Below are 21,079 nucleotides of genomic sequence, written 5' to 3'. Positions count from 1 at the left end.
CCACTTCCAATCAGACGTTGACTGTCTCTTGCCTAAGTTCGACCGTAACGGAGCTTGAAAGGCAGCTTTGCCGCAATACGGGGGTGTGATGAGGTGAAGCATATTAAAAATCTAGGGACCACTTCCAACCGGACTTCGTCTCTTGGCTAAGTTCGACCATAACGGAGCTTGAAAGACAGCTTTGCCGCAACACGAGAGTGTAATGAGGTGAAGCATATTGAAACTCTGAAGGGGTCACTTTCAACCGGACATTGACTGCATTTGTTTTTGGGAAGTTCGAATAGTTCGAATAGTAAAATTTCAGTGCGAATCGAATCGAATAGCAAACACTATTCGAAAAATATTCGAAATTTCGAATATTCGCACACCCCTAGTTATTTTTAATTTTCGCGATTTCGAGCGTAGGAGCCGGGAAATCGTACTAAGTGGGAACGTATCAACGAGGTTCTTCTGTATTCATGTTAAAAAGTCAGGGCGTGCAAATGTGGGCACAAGGAAGTAGTCAAGACACCACAAACGCCGGCGTTTGTGGTGTCTTGACTTTTCTCTTGTGTCCATGTTTGCACGCCCTGTCTCTAGCAATAAAAATGGGATTTGTACTGTAGATTTCAGTTTTAAAATCTTTCAGTTTACTTTTTGGAAGCATACTTTACTACACAAGCATACTTTACACATTATTTTGATGAAACATTCCCAAGTTGCCTATTTTACTTCAGTGGTTCTTGGAATTGGCAAATTTAATCAGCACAATGAATGCATTCAAAAGAATATTCGTTCTTAAAGAACATAGGGAAAAAAAATTCGCTGGTTAAAGGGACACTAAAGCCAAACATTAAGTCGACATTGATTGTTGAAATACAGTGGAAACCCGCGATAACGAAATCCCGAGGAAACGAAATTCTCACCACAACGAAATATTTTCGGAGCACCGGCGAACGCCCATAGGAGTCAATGCATTTCGTAACTCGCGACTACGAAAAATATTCATACCGCAGTCCCTCATTCACGAAATTTTTGAAACAAGAGTGCGCAAATAATCTACTCTCGCAACATTAACTACATTCGAAAACTGCTGAAATGCATCCATGCTACACTTAAATTGCGCAAAACTGTTGCTACAGCGCACTTGAGAAGCAGCCACCATCATTGTTTACAAAAAAAAAACAAAGCTGGCGACAGTGATGGTGATGATAGCTTGCTGAAACACCTGCTCGTTATCGCGGACTATGTATCCAAATCCACATTCTTCATGGAGGCTCTGTGCTTGGCTTTGTCGGCTTTGCGCGCACATGGTCGCGTGTGTAGAGCCATTTGTGGAGCATTTGCTTGGTTGCTTGGTGCAACGTGAACTGCGTGTTGCGATTGCTTCGTCCGATTTCGCTGACTGCTAAGATGCCGCCTCCAACGAAAAAGCGGAAGTTCATCACGCTGGAAGATGAGGCTGCAATTATCAGTGAGGTGGAAAAGGGCAGGAAAAAAATGGACATTGCCGAACAATTCGGCGTTGCGTGCAGCTCGCTGTCCACGATTCTGCGCTGATCCGCGCTGATCCAGCGGAGCCGGAAGAAGGTTCGCCTGTAGGCGCACTTTATGACGGTACTGGTGACAGCGCAGTGTCGCCATCACTGACCAGTGCATGTGGCGAACTTTGTGCCGTGGCAAACGAGATTCCCGATCGAGAGGCATGAAATTGCTGCATGGTAAGGCCCGCCAAAGCAAACTTACTGACTTTTGGAAATAAAATGTGCTTTTTTTGTAAGTTCCATTTCTTTCTGCCGCATTCTCGCGCCAACGAAATTCCCGCAAAAGCGAAATTTTGTGCTTTCCCTGCCGATTTCGTTATTGCGGGTTTCAACTGTAGCGGTCCAGAAACCTCGTAGTGCTAGATTTATGCCAAGGAAGTGCTTATTTTGAAATAAAATCACGTTTTAGTGGTCCGCATCGCGTTAGTGCACTTCAAATCACCCGCCTGAAATCCGACCTTCATATGTCACTGCTGCCGTGCCCAACGTTGCCCGCCTTTACTGCGCGCCGCCGACACTAGTAGCAGCAAAGCGAAAGTAGCGGGACCCACAACAGCAACAACGGCCATCGAAGCCATCGAAGCTTGCCGCAATCGCCGCAATGGATGTGGACGGAGAACTTGACAACGAGACATTGGCTCGCGACGCTGGGCTCCAATTCAGCGACTTGAGTCCCAATGAACACGGTATGCTGCTGAGGGCTCGTAGTGCCGGCGTCGTTGCATGCGGCATTTTGTCGAACTTTCTGTCAGAGCGACTTGCACGAGCGCGCAAAACACACGCGGCAGTACGCGATCCCGAAACAACCACTGAGACGCGACCGCGGGAGTGGAGCAGGGCACCGGGCGAAGCGCAGTTCGGCGAAAACGGAACCTTTGAACCACGCGCGCCGTTTCCCATGGCAATGCCACAGAGGTTCTTTTTTTCCATGAATCAAATGGAAATGAACAAACAGCATTTTATTACGTTTTTTGATGCACGGAAGGTTCTTTTTTTTATCGCTGCTAGTTTGATTACTAGTGATTTATTGTAGGCAGACTCTCATACGTCATCGGGATCACTTCGAAAGTGTCCCACTCGTGGCGCTCATCATGTGATACATTTAGCTTAATTTCTCGGTAAGTAGGGCACTGCTGTTGATAATATTGCCGTTTTAGAAGTTGTCATACACTGAGCTTTCACTCTGACATAAATGGTTATTTGCCTTTAGTGTCCATTTAAGTACAGGGGGACTCTTTGCTTCACTGCATGGCTTGCAGTCAGTTTTGCTTGCAGTGGTGCAGTAAAAAGTGTTATGGTATTGTAGCTCCCTCTCTGCATGAAAAAGGGAACTGGATAAATAGATTTGCTCACGTCATCTTTTGTAACAAAATTCGGACATTTTCCTTTGAATGGCCTCCTGTAATCCAAGGTAATGGGGGTGAATTGTGTGGAAGTGCGAGTCCGTTTGCAGCATGTGAAGGGTTAAAGGGGCAGTGAAAAAGAAGTGCTGCATCAGTCTAGATTTTTAGATTGATCTTCTAAAAAGCCTGCAACGTTCGCTTTATACTAACAGATTATCAAGCTTTAGAGGAAGTAATAAGTAGGCCATACAGCTCTCCCACAGTGCAAGTTGCCCATAATGAGAAGGTGTTCTTACAGTGACTTTGTTGGTTTTTTTTTTTTTTTTGAAAACTTCAGGAAAGAAGACATTTTGCTTATGATTGCCTTGCTACGTATCGCTCAGATTTTGTGTAAACAGTGCACCCTATAGCCTTGGTCATTCGATGCATTACAATTGTCTTGCCTTTCAACCAGAATGACCTGAAGGCTGTTACTTTGTCATACAGTATTAAAAATTGCCTTGCCTTGCCTTGTAGCTGAACTGGATCTGAAGGTGGCCATGGACGCTTTGGCAGCAGTAATAAAGTTCCTCAATGTGAGTGCCTAAATTTCTTAGTTCTATTGTGTCTGTAAGTTGCTGACCACTGCCAAAGTTCTTCAATTGTTATTAAAAAGCTCAGCCACTGCCTGGTGCTGTTTGTGGGTAGTAGTTTGAGAAGAGGAATGCTTATTTCTGCAAGCCCTAAGGGACCATGACACAGAGCATTCATTATAAGGACGCAAAATGGGAGTGAAAGAGGAGAGTTGAAAGCAGAGGCCACCGTCTTGAGAAATGAGTACCCAAAACACCAAGTGCCAGGTCGAGGTTCTTCTCTTCTCATTGGAAAAACCAGTGGGTGCATAGTAGTTCTTCTCTTTAAAGCAGGGGTCTCAATCTCACTGCAGCTGATACGTCGCAGTCACGAAAATTTACTCCCTCAAGGGCCAGAACAGTGACGAAGGTAGGAGCAGTTGGGGGGGGGGGGGGGGGAATAGGCTGTTCAAAATGTCAGCTAACGTCATTCGAAAGAAGTCATTTCCCGTATCTCATATATGGGTCATTTTTGAAGGGGATTTGGCACCAGGATTCAAACAACATACGGGCTACCTATCTCCAAGATGGCTAAAATCTGGACGCCAATTCTGAAATATGGAGTTTTGTTTCACGGTTATGTATCAACACAGGGTGACTGCAGGGTGTGTCTCAGGCAATAAAATGCTTTAGACCAGTCATGCCTGTGTGGCTCATGAACATACTTATTAAGAAAAAAAAGAAACATATGGTAAAGAGGTCGTCATGTGCAGGCCGCGAGTCACTAGCAAGCATGTGGCCCGCGGTCCGTGTTTTAGACCCCTGCTTTAGGGTTTGAGCGGAGCACATCAAGTCAGCCCTCTTTACGAAAGGTGTCACCCTCGTGATGTTTGGAATATATGCTTTATGTGGGTTTGTTTTGGTGTTTCTGTGTAAACAAGTGTCTTTTTTGTTTTTGCTCAGAGCTCATACCTTCAGCTGAAAATCAGTAATGCAGTAGTTCCACTCCTGTGCCAACTGCACCAAAGTGTGCCAAATTGGATATACTGCGCCATTCTGATAAAATTAGCGCACTTTGCGCCAAACTGCGCCAGAGTCTCGTGTTTGACGGTGTCTATTCCCGGCAATCACACCGCCGGCACGTCAAAACATGCGCAGCTTTATCTTGGGGCCACGAAAGCCACAGCCATGGACTAAAGATTATTCCATAGATGAATTAGTCCTCACGCGTCCGTTGCGTTTCAGCCATGACTCCATGCACGGTGTTGACGCAGCTCCTATTGTGCAAGTTCGCTCGATGGCAAAATGCGCTCCCCGCAGAGGCTCATAACCCCTAGGCCAATTAATGGCAATCATTTGTGGTGGCAATTCATCGGCTGACATCATCTGTTCCAGAAACGCTGCTGGTAGCTCGTGCCAGGCACCGTGTCGCATGTAATTAATGCAATATTCAATAATCAATACAGTCAATGTTCGATTTTTCGGACTCCCTAGGGACCGCGAAATCGTCTGAAAGATAGGGCGGTTCGAAATAGCGAATTCATGCTTTTTTATTCCGCTCAAGATGTCAAATCGCGACAGCTACATCCGAAATAGCTTTAATGCCTCCCAGTACACTCATCAGGCATTTTGGTGCACGCCCAGGCTCTCGCAAATACATTCGGTACCTGCCGCAAACCCCACCTAACTACGTGCCAACCGCCACTTGCAAATTTGCATCTCGTGATGAGCGCCACTGATACCAGCAAAGCGCGGAATATATTACGGCTGTCTCACATGGAGCGTTCGGAAACGATGACGCGGAACACAAAGACTGTGGCGGAAGAGCGAACGACTCGTCTGGCTTTCCCCGATGCGTGTGCGCACGTAAACGATGCGCACACACATCGCCGAATCTCCGCTGATAAGTAGCATTTGCTGCCGTGTGAAGCCGATCGTTTATAGTTGTGTGTAGCACATCGCCAACCAAGCTGATGCCATCTCTGTACAGTTGCTGTACCGTACGCACGCATTTGTCATGAAAGAGTTAGTGATGCCTACTCCGTTCCTGACCGCACACGGCCGCGGCAAGGACGAGCGGGTTTCGTTCGTGAAGGCAACGCGTCTGTGCGGCGCACCTAGCAGTCTTGCACAAAGAGGCAGCATGGATGGCGGCCCGGCGCGTTTGGGTTCTCGCCTATTACATGTGTGCGGTACACATGCAACCGCACTAGGCCACATGCACTACCGAGCAGTTAACTGAAGATGCTCATCGTAAGGGTTGTCAGAGATTAAGCCTTACTGGCGCGTTTACCACCTGCCGCCATCACGCATTCGTGCATTTCCACTGCTTATCCGTAAAGACATCGCCGCACGGCGCCGTGATAGCGGCCCCTTTGAATTTCTGGTCTGCATCACCCCATAACACTCCAGTACTGCGGCAAAGCTGACTTTTGGACTCTGCTACTGTCGCAAACGGATCGACTCACGAAAGTGCAGGTTTGAACCTATGAGATGATAGACGCGGCAGAGGAAGGGGCTTGAATTAACGTCTTTCGGACCCACAATTTGGTTAGAAAGTCCGAAAAATCAGACGCCAAAGAGTTTCAGCATCCGAAATTTCGAACTTTCTCTTACATTGACGTCTATGGGGCTGGTGACAGTGCCGCGAAAGCGTCCGAATTTTCGAGCATGTCCGGAAAATCGGACGTCCAAAAAACCGGCAGTTGACTGTACAATCAACTGAGTAGAAAAAGAGGCTGGCTTTCGTCTTTGTAGAATGCATGTGAAGGGACCGTGTGCATTGTTAGCATGGGCAAGGGGGTGCGAGTACGAAGGATGCACTCGCTGCGGTCCAACATGAGTTCACCAAATCCTGCCGACGCCAATGCTTGGATGCACTGTTGTCTGTCACGGTGTTTGTGTGTTGCTTCCGCTGATTCTAAGGGCTACATTTTATTAGCGTAGAGATTATACGTTTATGGCAGGAGTCCTGTGCTATGGTGACAACACAGTTGTATTTACAGTGTTATCTCGTAATATACAATTTTATTGATCCAGTATTCTGTTTATTTGCTTGTGTTGAAAAAAAAAAAAACCCGTGTGAAATAAGGAGTGCTCTGGAGAGCATTTTCTCTGGGAGATTTGCGATTAATTGAGACATAGTTAAACTTGATTTAAAGGGGTCATGAACCACTTTTCCAAGTAATGATCTAATGACCTCAGTATTGAAGTTTACTGCCTCCCGAATCGATTGCCGCAAAAATTTCTTGAATTCGTCAAGAACGAGCGGAGTTATGGGGGTTTGGCTCACACTCTCAGCGCTTTCTTTCTTTTCTCGTCCCGCCGAGCGCACTGGGAGCTACACAGGGAGGGATGGCACGGGGAAAAAGTTACGTCAGCGCGTTCATGAAGCGCGATCGCTCTCCCGCTATGATTCGCGTGCGTGAGTGTGGAGGCAAGTGGCGGTACCCCATGGCAAGAAGCGCATCTGACCTGAACGCCACTCTTGATTTATGTTGGCTGTCGGCCAGTGAGGATGCCATGTCGTTTGCGATGCGGAGAAACAGATACGCGACGTCAATTGACAGGTGCCCCACCCACCGGTGAGAGTGAGAACCAGCCTCTGTTTGAAAAGAGGGCGTCTGAGAAAACGGCAACTTCGCGGTCCGCTTGCAGCTTTTGCGCGGCGCGCACGACTGCAATATTCGGCTGAGCAGTTCATAGCCGTGTCAGCTTTCTACAGGATGTGTTTTTTTCAACAAGCCCAAGGGGTGCTTTATGAATCTTTTGAAGAAGTGTTAATCGCGCTCGCATTATTTCGTTAAATCAAGAATTTCGTAACACCAATAATGGGATTTTTTGACCTTTCAAAATCTAAAGATGTCACGTAGCAACACCCATAAGCTACCACGGCATTGCTTATGCTGGCAACCCATGGCTGCGTGTCTGAAAAGTCCGTGAGGGTGACCCAGGCATAGGGAACACCATGTCCGGGTGATGCAGCTGTGACGGGCTACCGATACATGATGACTTGGAGAATGAATGCAGTGACTGTGTGAGCAGGCTGAGCAAAAAAGATGATAGGAGGTGATCAGTGCTATCTGTCGCATAAACTACGAAATGACCAAAGCAACCACCACTAGCGCTATCCGGTACGAAACAGCACTACCGACTACCGAACCTGTTGTTCCGTGCATGGGCATGGCGTGAAGCCTCGTCGATGCGAAGCTAGGGCTATTGGATGTTTTAACACGATAGCATTAGAGCGCACGTTTGAATAAAAATCTGTCTCTGTCATAGGTAGTTAGAGGGAAATCACCGCTTATTCACTCGGTGATTTCAGGAAACGCTTCGTTAATTCTGGTTTGGTGGACAAACTAGTTCGTTAATTTGGGCTGAAGACAACACTGAGCCCTATGGGCATTTGCTGGGGAACAGATTTTTTTTTCTTTTCGTTATATTGGGAAGGGAACTTTGTCTAATCGGGTTTCTTTAGACCGACTTTTAAATATGTTTATGTGGCGCATCACAAGAGTTCATAATAATTGTTAAGGTGTCTGAATGTGAATGCAACTTGCATCTCCAATGCACTCCGGAATGTGAAATTAGCTGCTGCAGGGTGCCCTCATATTCAAAATTACCTGCTCCAAAGTGCTCCAAAATGGAAATTTTTGCTGCTCGGAAGTGGTCCAAAAATTAAAATTTTGCGGCTCCAGAAATTGCGCCAAATCAGAAGCACTCGTTAGTGTCACTGGTAATGAATGATTGGTAGAGGTGACTACTAGTACCAGAAAGTAATGAGACGCAGCTGCATGTTGCTTTAAGCATGCCTTACATCCTTACGTATAAGCAGCACAAGAAATATACACGGAAATCGGAGGTAAGGACGTGGTGAGAGTTATACGCGAGTTTTGATGTCCGAGGTGGCTTCGTGGCAATGCTTCATCACAATGCAAAGAAGGCGGCAGTAACAGTGACGGCTGAAACTGACCATAGGTGAGGACTGGGATTGACACTAGTGACTTAAATCAAGTGAAAATGAAGTTTTTGCAATCTTCGAGCATGGTTAGTGGGGTCATTTTTGTGAAGGTGTAAAATCAATTCCGACGTGGAGATATTTAAAAAACTTTTTCCAGTGGTCATAGTTGGTGGAGCGGGATATATGTAGGGGTGGGTTGTATGCGAGAAAATACGGCATTTGTTTGTTCTTCACTGATTAGAATATGTGCATCACCTCTCAGTGTGTTTGTTGTCAACAAGAGACCCGCATGCACCTCGTACAAAGAGCTTCGTGCATGAACTTTATGCGCATAGCAGAAAAGATACTCACTAGCACACACATAAAGAGTGTGTCAGAAAGTGTGAGAGTCATTGCATTAGTGCACAACTTTCAAAAACGTTTTCGGGAATCATTAGAAGACACTAAGCATGTTTTGCAATCTTCTTATTCTGCTTGCAATTTTTATCCAATGTCGAAAATGGGCTGAAATTCTTACTATGCCCATGATTCCTCGTTGCTGTTTATCACTTCACATTGTCCTGGTTCTGCCCACTAATTGAGTTTCTTCATCTGTACACATGTGCATCTCATTCGATGGCTTTAAGTGCAGAGCACTTTAGGGCCCGTCTTGTCGTCCATCCATCTCACATGGCGTGATCACGCTCACAGTAAAGTGCTCAGTACAGGCCATAACAAGGCTAGCAATGCTCTGACTCGAGTTAAAATGAACGAACAAGGTCTAAAATAATATAATTAACAGAAATAGCCAAGAAGTAATTGCATGATTAGCTTAAAATCATTAAAACGTTTCGGAAACACGGGGCTGACTCTAGTGGGGCACAAGAGAGGGTGCCACCACCTCGCCGAGCGAGCGAATGCCCCTCCCCCTGCATCGGCGCTGCGCTGGCGCGGTGCTTTGTTTTTACGTGACTACATCTGATGGTGTAAACAGGCTGACAGAACTCACTGCAGGCGTGTTTCTCAACTGGTGTAACAAGCAGGAAGTCGATAAAGTGCAGCAAAAAGTAGCGGACATGTCACTCACCGAGTTCGTGAATCTGCCAAGAAGATTCTACTCGAGCCGGGGAAACCCTACATGCTTACCTCAAACATTGGCATCATTGACGCTTTAGTGAATGGAGCAGTGGGAACTCTACGAACGGGAATCGCTGGGTGCCCGTGTGACGCACTTCCTCAGATTTCACAGTAGTGGAACTGCCATACGTTTTTACAGCGAAAGCTGTTATGAGATCATTTCACCGGCCATTTTTGGTGCCGTAGTTGTCCGCCGCCGCCGGTGTCCGTAACCAGTATCGCTCGAAATAAGAAAAAAAACTAAATAAGAAAAAAATTCCAGGATGGAACGAGGTTCGAACCTGGGCCCTCTGCGTGGGAGCCCAGTATTCAACCTCTGAGCCATGCCGGTGCTTGAAACTGCTTTGCAAAAAGGTCCTATACATGCTTCATGTCGGGAAGGAACCACATTAGCATATGCAATATAGCATGGTAAAAGAGTAGAATAAGCACCAAGCGTCGCACAACGCGAATTCTGTAACCTGGCGTCACACAATGCGAATTGCGCAACGAGTAGGTTGTTGAATGCTTCCAACCCATTACAAAGAGCTCTGCCATAATTCTTCGTCGTCATCACGCACAGCATCAACAAAGTGCGCATAATGCCTTACATGCGTTTAGCAGGTACCACGGCTATCTGTAGAATGACGAAAAATGGCACAGTGCCTACTGCCCTACTTCTCAAAAATTACAATGATTTATAGCGTAGTGGGTTCCTCGCAAGTGCACTTCTGTTGGTTGCCAAGGAAGCCCATAAGGCTCCCATGATCCATTTCCTCAGAGTCTCAATAAAGTCAATTCTCTCTTTCTCTCTCGCTCTACGTTTCTCCGGTTAAAGTGTGTTATAAAGCGTGGTGGGACAGTTAAATAACGACCGGGCGTCACACAATATGCATTACGTAGCTAGTGGGTCGTTTAAAGCTTCCAACCCATTACAAAGGGCGCAACCATAATTATTCATCGTCATCAACCGCCGCATCAACAAACTGCACTTAATCGCTTACATATGGTACCTCGCTTCTCCGCAGAACAACGAATAATGTCGTGCTGGGTGCTTCCCAACTTCCCAAAAATTACGCTTTGTGGCGTAGTGGGTACGTTGCTAATGTACCTGTATTAGTAGCCACAAGAGAGTTTATAACGGGCTCTAGAAATGCCGCTCTTCCAGCTTTCGCTGTGACTGTGCTGCGCTTTCCGCGCAGGCCTGGCATTTTTTTCTGCCAACTTTCTCTTGGGAAATCTGTTTCTCTGTGGAGATTCGATATTTTTTTTTTCCTGCTTCACTGAGTCATTATCTTCTCTGTAATCTTGATCAATGCTACACGTTCCTGGAAATGTAAAGGTGCTAAGCCTGAAACACTGAAATGCTAGCATTTCAAATGCGAGTGGCTCTCTTATATGTTTAGTGCATTTGGTGTTTTCATGGTGGCTTACAGTACAACACTCTCCTTTGTGCTTGCTGGTGTGCAGCTGACATCGTGTGCTGAGCACCTGGGTTGCCTTCGGCTTTGCACATTTGAATTTGGCCAGTTTGTGCGCCTCAACAATGCAGCCATCCGAGCCCTGGCTGTGCTGCCTGCTGACGGGGAAGGTAAGGAGTACACTCAAACCTCATTATAAGAAAGTCACATCTGCCACGGAAATAACCTCCCTATATCTGCAAATTCATTATGAACGTTTATTTGTAACACTGCACCTACAACAAGACTATTCTTCATTTACTTTGTTATAACCGATAATTCGTTATACAGTAGAACCCCGCTGATACGTTTTTGAAGGGACCGTAGGAAATAAACGTAAGAGACGGGAAACGTAACAGCCGAAAAACAGGAAAAACGGCAAAATATTTAGTGGTACAGAATTTTATTTCAATTCTTACGAGCAGCACGAAAATTGGCGCGCTCAGCCGCGATCTAGTCGATGGATAGAAACGCGGAGCTTAGGACGGCCTTATCCACAGAAATGTAATCAACGTATGTGATTTTTTTAACACCAACAGCTGTAGGCATGAAAGAACTAAGCACACGCAATCACGACCGGCGCGGCGAGTCCGACCGCGAACCGCACGCACGACCATGCGAGCTCCAACCAGCTCGAACTCCTCCCGTTCTCCGACAAATAACGATGATGATGAGTCTACGCCAACGCGATGGCAGAAGTGAATGCCAATCTCGAAGGCCTTGCTTTCGCAAGCAATTACGTCATACACGCCATGTTTGTGCAATGCAAATCTCAGAGGCTATGCTTTTGTCAATAGTAAATGCCAATCTCGAAGGCCTTGCTTTCGCGAGCAGTTACGTCATAGACGCCATCTTTGCAATTTGAATCTCGAAGGCCATGCTTTTGTTTGCATCAATTGAAAGATTCTGTTGCTTGCGCCTCTCATGCGGCTAATATTACGGTCAAACGAGGCCAAGCTGCGTGAAAATGCGCCATGGCCGCTCTCTTTGGTAGTCACTCGGTCGGCTCCGGGCGCACTTCGCGACGTATCATACGGGAACGGTCCGACAGTTACGACGTAACAGCGGGGTTCCCAATACATTGTATCCTATGGGAGCTATGCCGGGACCGGCGGAAAACGACGTAACAGCCGGGATAACGTAACAGCCGGGAACGTAACAGCGGGGTTCTACTGTATTGAGGTTTGAGTGTATGTTGTTGTTGTCATGGTTGCCGTGGTAATGAGTTATACTGCTTTCAGCACACTTGCCTGGAGCGTTGTGGCATGCACTGAAGTACGTTATTTCATCTGGTCACCTGTGGTACTAAGGCTAGTTCAGTCACGCACTGATAGTCTGGCCATTGCTGCTCGTACTTTTCATTGCACAGTTGGCTTGACACAGTTTTGTCAGGCTATAAAAAATTCCATGTGCCTTCACACTTCATGAAAGTGCAGAGGAGAAAAGTGTTATGTGACAAGCAGCGGAATGCAGGAATATGAATTTCTTAATGTTAGCGTAGGCAAGGTTCCAAATCACTCACATCTACAAAAGCATTGAAGCAAGCCAGCTTTTCCGCTACCAAATGCGTGCAGCTGCAACTAGCCATGCCACATTGGCAGGCAGGCTGTTTGGTGCAATGTTTGAGAATGCATGGTGCTTTTGGGCTGCCACTGCAATATGTGTAGCCTTGAAGATGACGGTTGGCTGCCTGAGGCCTGCCAACATGTGAAAACTTTTGGTCTTACTGCTTTCCTGTGACTACTGAGGATAAATAATTAACAGTGCTGAAGTGAACTGCTTCTTTGAAATGCAGGTAGCAAGGCAGCCTCCGAACCGAGCCTCCTGCGTTTGCTGAATCGGTGCCGCACGGCAGGCGGCCAGCGAATGTTGAGCCAGTGGTTGCGACAGCCACTCTGTGACCTCAATCGCATTGGTGAGCATTTAAAAGAAAATCACTTCTTGCATCTTTAATGCATGCAGAGTTTATTGCCAAATTGAGAAATGCAGAAATGCAGCCTGGCTGCGATGGCGTCAGCCAAGTAAATGGCACGCTGCATGCAACTAGCGAGGGAAGATTAAGTTCATGTGGCAGTACCGTGTTTCACTGATGCTCATTAAGAGATCACGGTACAGACATGCACACATGCATCACAGAAATTTGATACGTGTTTTCGTCCTCTCTATCGCTCTGTCAGTCGCTCTTTGTTAACAGTAATAGTTTCAAAATGCTTTATAGCGTCGCCACCGTGCATTATCACACAGTCATGCGAGAAAGCCAGCATCTTTTCTGCACATGAGTAGAACCCAGTAAAAATTGAGGCTGACAAGCTCATATTGAGGTGCAAGCTGCAAAAAACATTTATTTTTCAAAAAACATGGAGGGACTCTTCGATTTTCGAACTCCCGGCATCTAGCTGGCCGCCATAGGTGAGCCAGCTAGTTCCGGTCCTGACCGAAAATAACGTCGTGGTCACGTGTATTGAAATCCCGAGACAACCCGAATATTGCAATATCAAACCCTGGGACAACCAGCGTAAACGTAAAGAAACGCTACCACCGTGTCAGCATACGAAACTTTGCACCGCATGAGCGTCGGTTGGGCTAGGTTTGCCGAAGGGCAGAAGTGATTTTCTCGAGCATACGCATTTGGGATACGATCATGTACATTCGCAAGATCAAGCGTGACTCGCCCCGTCCGTGAAGAAAACTGCCGCCCCTCTAAAGGCTTAACAAGCTCAACTCTTCGCCGTGCACGTAACAATCGCGGTACAACACGATATGCGAAATCTCGCGAAAGTGATAAGCGTCCCCGAAAGCGACAGCTGCTCGCGGCTATCGCTTACTACGTCGCACACTTGCGCTGATCAGTTCGCGTTCTGTCTTAGCTTGAGACATGCGCTGGTATGTTCGCCGCCACTCGTAATCGCACCATCTCGCACGGCGGCACGGGCTTTAAAAGATAACGCCCGGCGTAATGGTAACCGAAGGTGAAGTCCCCAAGCGCCCGCACTGCGATCTGTCGAGTCCTCACAAAGACGCGGCGGCTGTCTGCCACTTCGCGCTTCACAAGTACACGAGAGGGCCCTTTTTGCACACCCGAATGAGAGTTTCTGAGTACAAAACGTATCATACGACCACAGTTTTTTGCGGTGCTGAACGTTGCTGCCGAATAATCGTATTTTCCGGGAACGTATTACACACAGCTGTATGCTGCTATTTTTAGTTTTCGCAATTTCGAGCGTAGGAGCCGGGAAATTGTACTAAGCGGGAACGTATCAACGAGGTTCTACTGTACTTCAGGCGGTATTTTTCATGGCATTGCATTTATTTCTTTGTTGGGATGGTGGCGCATGTCAGGAGACGCAAATTTGTACTTGGTGGTTACTGTCTATTATAGTTTAGTGTGTAGTTGTGCTGCATTCCCAGCAGATTCTCTATGAGAACTGCATTGTGTGCTCATTGTTCCAGAGGAGCGACTGGACCTCGTGTCCCTGCTCGTCGATGACTTTGAGCTGCGACAAAGCCTTCACGAACAGATGCTGCGGCAGTTCCCCGACCTCTTGAGGCTGTCGCGTAAGCTCCACAAACAGCGAGTCTCCCTGCAGGTACCACTGCTATGTGCTTCCTTGCTGCAGTTCTTGCTGTGACTGCTTTAGGCCAGTGCCTTCGAAAATGTCACTGGTTGTCTGCTTAATTGAAGGCAAACTATCTCTTCAAATGAATTCGTAACATTTTAATACTAGGTACATACCGTTAAAACCTGGCATATCAAATCGAAAGGGGATCGCAGTGTACGTTATCTTGGTAATTTGATTCAAGAAATGTAATTCTCGGGTAGTACACTTCCCTGTACAATTCATGCTTTTTTTTGCATTATTGGTATGCTTCGTCGCATCATATAGCTGTGATAAAGTCAAGATTACTAACACAAGTTTGTCGTAATGGAGCTCACATAAGACAGTTGCTGCACAAGTCATACGTACTTTGAGACACACATCTCGCTGATCAGCGCAGCTCTTCAGCACCCATTCGTGGTTTTCACGTCGTCCTCTTGTGTAACCAAGCGAATGATTCACACAGGGGAAGATAAAAGAGAGTGAATGCAGAACGCAGCAGCGGTTGAATGACAGTGGTGGTGGAGAGTGATGGCGGGTGTAAGACATACGATCTCTCCAATGTTATTCACCACACGTTTTACAGGAGGCTCTCAGAATCCTGGATTGGTAACTGCTAGGGTTAAGATATAATGTAGAGTACGTTAGTGACCTGCGATTCACTGGTGACATTGCCTTGATGAGTAACTCAGGCAACAAATTGCAAAGCGTGAATTATGAATTAGACGAGGAAATCAGAACGGTACACCTGAAAACTGCAGAAAACTAATGTTCGACAGTTTTGGCAGAGAACAACGCTTTGCAATACGCAGCAAGGCGTTGGAAGTGGTAAAGAATACGCCTACTTAGTGCAGGTAGTGACCACAGATGGGATCCATGAGAAAGAAGTACGGTAGACTCTCATTAAGCGGAACCTGAAGGGACTCGGAAAATATGTTCTGTTTAACAGGAGTTCCGTTTACCAGGCTTGTGCGAATAGTACATTTTAGGTTCGCAGCTAATTCGAAGTGAATAGTGATTTGGTTGAATAATTTCGAATCGAATTCGAATAGTATGTACCACATATTATTAAAGGAGTCCTGACACAAAAATTTTCGCCCCGTGTTTTTTTTTCTGCAGTGTGTTGCTGGGGGCCTGTTAGTCATAACGTGGCACATCGTTTGGTGCAGCGCGCGACAGATAATTAATTACAAGCTCCTCAATACTGACACAGCCTCAGTTTCAGTTTGACAGAGCTCCAAAAACGACAAGCCGCCAGGTGCAACTATCACCACCTAGCGAGTGAAACGCTCGGTCATGTGAGCACACAGAACAGTGACGCATTTCCGCGCGTTCTGTCGTCGTCGGGCTCATCGTCGTCTGATGGCGACGATTTTCTTGCGGCGGGGATGGAAGGAATTTTCGACGTGGAGATTCACTTCAGGCTTGACCCGCTGGCGAGGAGCGATTCGTCGGGAAGCGCGTCAAAACAGAAATGGCGGCTACGACGTCATCATAACTTGTACCGGCTGCAAGGGTTACGTAGGGGAAGTAGGGGGGTCACCTCGGGTCACCTCCGAGGGTGTCAATGCACCAGGTGCGGCCTATAATGCTGAATCGCGCTCGCGAACTTCAAAATTCATATAAAATACCTTCCAAGCTTTATTCGCTGTCGATATTTTGCAGATGGTACACGCACGTACACGAGAATCGATCCAGCAGGCTATCTCGGCCGCGAAATTTTGTGTCAGTACCCCTTTAAAAAAAAGAGCATATTTGTCATGACCAAACTAACCTGCACAGTATTTTTTAAATTTAAACAAGGCAAGTACAAATATCATTATTTTTGGTTCAAAGGGAAGTGGAAGCAACTTTGAATAGTAGTAGGAGTTGACTTTAGGTAGAATACAATTGATAACCTGTAAAATACCTTACGTTTTAAAATTTACTTTACTTGGAGCTATTCAGTGAACTCCCGTTAAGGCGAACTCGGTTAAGACGAATTCTTGCTTATACCAAACAACACGGGGCCATTTGTTTGGTTTCCCATAGACTCAATGCAAAAAAAATTCGCTTAAGACGAACCGCCCAACTGTAGTCTTCTGTTAAGACGAACTTTCGCGGTGATCAACAACGCAAGCGATTCTGCGAAACGAACACTGCAGTCTTGGTGGGGCATTCAGGCGACCGAAAAAAAGCAAAAAAGATGAAAAAAAGTGCTTTCTGGAGCAAAGACGCGAAGCAAATAGCGACGCGGAGGGCGCGAGATAAACGAAGAAGACCGGTCAGCGGATAAAGCCGGTATCTCCTCTCACCCCCAACCTGTGGGTGGGGGAGGCGTGGGCTTTATCAGCAAAGAAAGCAACAAAAAGTGTAGGGGGATTTACAACTTGGACCCCCAAGCCATTGCGTCCTTTTGTATTCCCCCCCCCCTCGTTTTTTGGTTTCCCAACTGGAGTACAAAGGAGAACAGAAGAACACAAGAGCTTGGGGCCCCTACGCCATGGTCAGAGGGGCAAACGCACAGTCCGGGGAAAAAAAAAAGAAAGCGACAACAGGAACAAAAATGATCTGCACATTACAATCGAGTACGAAACCGAAACCACGATCGCAGTGCACTCCCGTCAGAGGGGTCAGGTGCATTGTCATCGCCATCACACAATGGCGGCCGAGCACACGTATTTTGTGGTCAGTTCGTGTTGGTTAGTGTAGGACCTGTGCGCGTTGTATCTGTTCCCAGTGAAGTGCAAACTGTGATGAGCCATTTTGATTATGGAAGCGCACGACAAAGGAAGGCTGTTTTGCACAGTGAATATAGCTGCGTTTTGTCTTTTTCGCGGCGAAGTTTGTGACCATGAGTAGCCCGATGGGATATCTTCAGCTGCACGTCGATCAGGAAAAGTTACTACGGGCCGAAAACGGGAAAATATCCGGACCTCGAAGAAAACCTTGCAGACTTTCTTAAGCAACTCAGCGTATAATGACTTTGTCAAGGCAACAGCATGCGACCGAGGCGTATCCAGAAGTGATCTTAGAGCCAGCAAAACAGGCTCACAGAAGAAAAGGAACTACCAGGGCAATAAATTTTACATTCTTTGAAGGAAAATTGTGCTTGTCTCTTAATTTTTTTTTCTAATCGTCAACATAGGAGCATGTTACAGTTTTATCATTAAAATGTGGTAGCAAATATCTTCATGGGCATTTTTATTTTTGAACACGCGAAATCGGGTGCTCGTAAGATTCATGTAAATACCTCTGCTTGAAGGCATAGTTTTTATCTAGACGAGCCAAATAAATGCCTTTTCTTGTCCTTCTGCCCCCATTGTAAGCCTACTCCATTCAGTGTTCTCAAGTAACATATTTAGATGCACTTGGCATGTTAGCATGTCTCTTTTTGAGGGCACTTCTGATAAGCCGAACTCCTGATAAGACTAACAGATGACCGCGGTCCCTTCGAGTTCGTGGAGGTGGCATTGAAAAAAAACTTTTTTGTTTGTTGACCTACAGCAATGAAATTTGGCATGCATACTAATAAGTATCTCGTATAGGGAAATATGCAGTTTCATCATGATACCTTGAGTAGTTCTCAAGTTACATCATGCTACATGGTCCAATTATATGGTCTGCTCGTGGAAAGCCTAACACTGTAACAAAACATGCCAGGAAGCTGCAAATGGTGTTGATCTTTACTCAAAAGAAGACTACAAGGTATGACACTCTCAGAATTGTTTAGTAAATTCTCTTTTTTTTTTAGAGATCATCATGGCTGCTGACACACATTGTCAGAAACAGTGTCATGGACAAATCATCATCTAGAAAAAAAACTGGGCCATCAACAAGAAATTGAAGAATGTCATACCCACAAGCAGTGTTCAGGGATTCGGGAAAAAGAAACAGAATCAAAATCGGTCCAGTCATTCCCGTGCTACTCTTTCCACGAGCAATGCACAATGTCCAAAACACACTTGTGAGAAAAAGCCTATCAAAGTTTTCGAAGTTGTTTGCATTTGTTAGAACGCACCAGCAGTGTAGTCCTTGGTGTCCTTGTGTAGAGGCAACCTTTTGCATCTCTGCCCCTTCACTTTATGCATGTGCAATGACTTCCTTGCTCGCTGAGCGTCTTTTTAGCAGCCCTGTGGAGGGTAAGGGCCCCAGGTTGCACACCCATTGCAGCACAAATCTTGGTGTAAGCTTGAAAGTTGCCTGCATTGTACCTCGCAACTGCCTCATGGACTGCTACTTCCACAATGAAGAGGGAGGCATGCTGCTGCTTAGAAATTAGTGACCAAATCACCAAGTGAAGGCTTTCAGCGGCATTTTGTGTCTTGTTGCCACTGCAACGAGCCTGCAGTTGAGGGTCAGACAGGCGTTGGTACACTGGCCACAACGCTTCAACAACTTTGTTGGGCAGGTTATACGTGTGTGGAGGTTGTGGCTTCCCTCTGCTGCACGGTGCCTGCACCAGCTGCGGGCACCGGAAGGACAGAGCTCGTGATGAGGTTCTGCATCTGTCGATGAAACATTATGAAAGGTGGCCATCACTGCTTTCTTCATGTCTTCGACGTCCGTGTTGCTTCGCAGTGCTAGGCCATAATAGCTGGTGAGCCTTTTGATCAAGTCCTGCGTCAGGCCAATGTTGTCACGGATAGCCAGGCCATAACAACTAGTCAGTCTTTTAATCAGGCTGCCCCATCCTCCTAGTCGATCCTTCTTGCTTCTTGACACGTGTTGGAGAGCTGTACCCATCCTCTCTTTGACATGATTTATACAGTCTTCTTTAGCCAGTGGAATAAATCTGTACGTTCTTTCTTCAGAAAGAGTGAGGAAAGTATCACTGTCTCCATCACAAACAATGAATGCGTACCGGAGGTCATTCTTTCCAGTGACCTTCTGAATAAAATTAAGGTGGGGGACGTGGCATTCAGTACCAACTTTCTTATTCCTTCGTAGGTTTTGATGAAAATTGGCACAGTTATTGCAAACATTTCTAGGATCAAATATCTGAGCAGTTTATTCAATAACGCGAGTTGGTCAGATATAAATTCAACTCCCTGCTTCACACTCGCCACGCTCATTTGCAAACCTCGCCTGTGATGCGTTTCATCATCCACTCGGTCGCGGAAACGATAATTTGCGAGGCATTCGTTATCTTGGAAGATTCATCAGAGCTAGCGGCGATACCAAGCACGAATCCAAGCGTGCCTAAATTGCGTCACCAGCGCTTTCTTTCAAGCCGATGTACTCGGCCGCGGGGTCCGGGAAGTCGGCGCACGATATGCTGGCTGGCGGCATTCGGTGACAATGCTCCTAGCCGCTGCGACGAAACATCGGCGCGCATAACGTGCTTGGTCTCGCATTTTGCGGCGCCGACGCGCGAAATTGCTAGCCGCTGTTCCGAGCGGTCAATGCGCGACGAGCTTGGCCGGGAGGTCCGCTGCCGATTCGTAAAATGCCCATCCGCACTTTCGAGGAGCCAGCGGACGATGCGATTTGTTGCTTGTGACGAAGCACAGTGCGGCTTGTCCGCTAGCGCGATGTCCTTGCCCGCAAAGTTCGGATTCGTCTCGTAAACCAGCGCCGTGAGCGGAGTTAGGCCTAGCCACGACTCCGAGCAGTAAGCTCGGTCGCGGTGTGCGTGGCCGCGGTGCCCAATGTTTCAAAGCAAGTCATGTTCGATCGCGAGTACAAAGAGTAGTCCCGCGAAGTTATTCGTCATGGAGTACGAAGTGCTGACAAGCTGAACTTCTACCCGAGACGCGCATCTGCGACGTTCGCGACGAGCGCGGCACGCTATCGTTTATCGTACACTGATGACTGCGCTTCCGCTTGCAGCTGTCAAACTACAGGGTAATCATATTCTAAATTATCGTCGACCCGTGCACACAGAACGAGTGAACGCGTCACTAAGTAGCGCGATTTTCGACAGTCGTAACATCAGGTAAAATCGCGACGCGTAAGCAGCAGACGGCTGTCCTCTCGGAGCGAGCATCGGACCAATGACGAGGCGTGCTGGAGCAACATGGCGGACGCGGCCGATCGGAGGCCTCGAAACGACCTTCAGAGATTTGCTTTTTGTGCGCTTGTTTTCAAGGGGAGGAGCCAGCTGAGGCGGGGAATTTGAAAACGAAGAAATGCTCTTTACGGCGAGCTCAAAATGGCGGCTCCCGGTTGTACCGTTGCGGAGCAAGACTTTTTTGAAAACACCATTTTTTTGCGATCTCCACAATAATTTTCGCCACCTCAGCACGTGCAACAAATTTTTTAAAGCACTTCTAGGTGGTTTTCAGTGAAGATATTTTGGAATCAGATAGAAAAAGGGCTACAGAAACTGAAAATGTGATTTTCAAAAAATCGATTTTTTTGCCATTTTGCGCGATACGAAAGCCGCGTCCCCCCTTAACGGGAGTCTACTGTATATATAAGCCAGTATAACGAGCTTTTAAACTTAAAGAATGATGAATCGATGTGAGGGTAATTTGTTCATTTAACCTTCAAGAATGATGAATTGATGTGAGGGAAACTTGTTCATTTAACCTTGAAGTGGGCCTTTGCGGCAGTGCGTATTTTTTCTG

At 46.7% G+C, this 21,079-nt stretch overlaps 1 protein-coding gene across 1 annotated transcript in view; it reads left to right on the top strand.

Annotated features, from left to right (window-relative positions):
- Positions 1-21,079, top strand: part of LOC119395934 (DNA mismatch repair protein Msh2) — a 108,533-nt gene that overhangs the window by 31,384 nt on the left and 56,070 nt on the right. Inside the window, exons 10-13 of the mRNA XM_037662965.2 lie at positions 3,383-3,441; positions 10,943-11,063; positions 12,728-12,847; positions 14,383-14,519. Of these exons, the coding sequence (XP_037518893.1) occupies positions 3,383-3,441; positions 10,943-11,063; positions 12,728-12,847; positions 14,383-14,519 (437 nt within the window). The remainder of the gene's footprint in view (positions 1-3,382; positions 3,442-10,942; positions 11,064-12,727; positions 12,848-14,382; positions 14,520-21,079) is intronic.

The sequence above is a fragment of the Rhipicephalus sanguineus genome, chromosome 6 (genome assembly GCF_013339695.2).
Source record: "Rhipicephalus sanguineus isolate Rsan-2018 chromosome 6, BIME_Rsan_1.4, whole genome shotgun sequence".
Lineage (NCBI taxonomy): Eukaryota > Metazoa > Arthropoda > Arachnida > Ixodida > Ixodidae > Rhipicephalus > Rhipicephalus sanguineus.
Note: the sequence above shows the minus strand (reverse complement) of the source record. Positions and strands in the feature narration are given on the sequence as shown.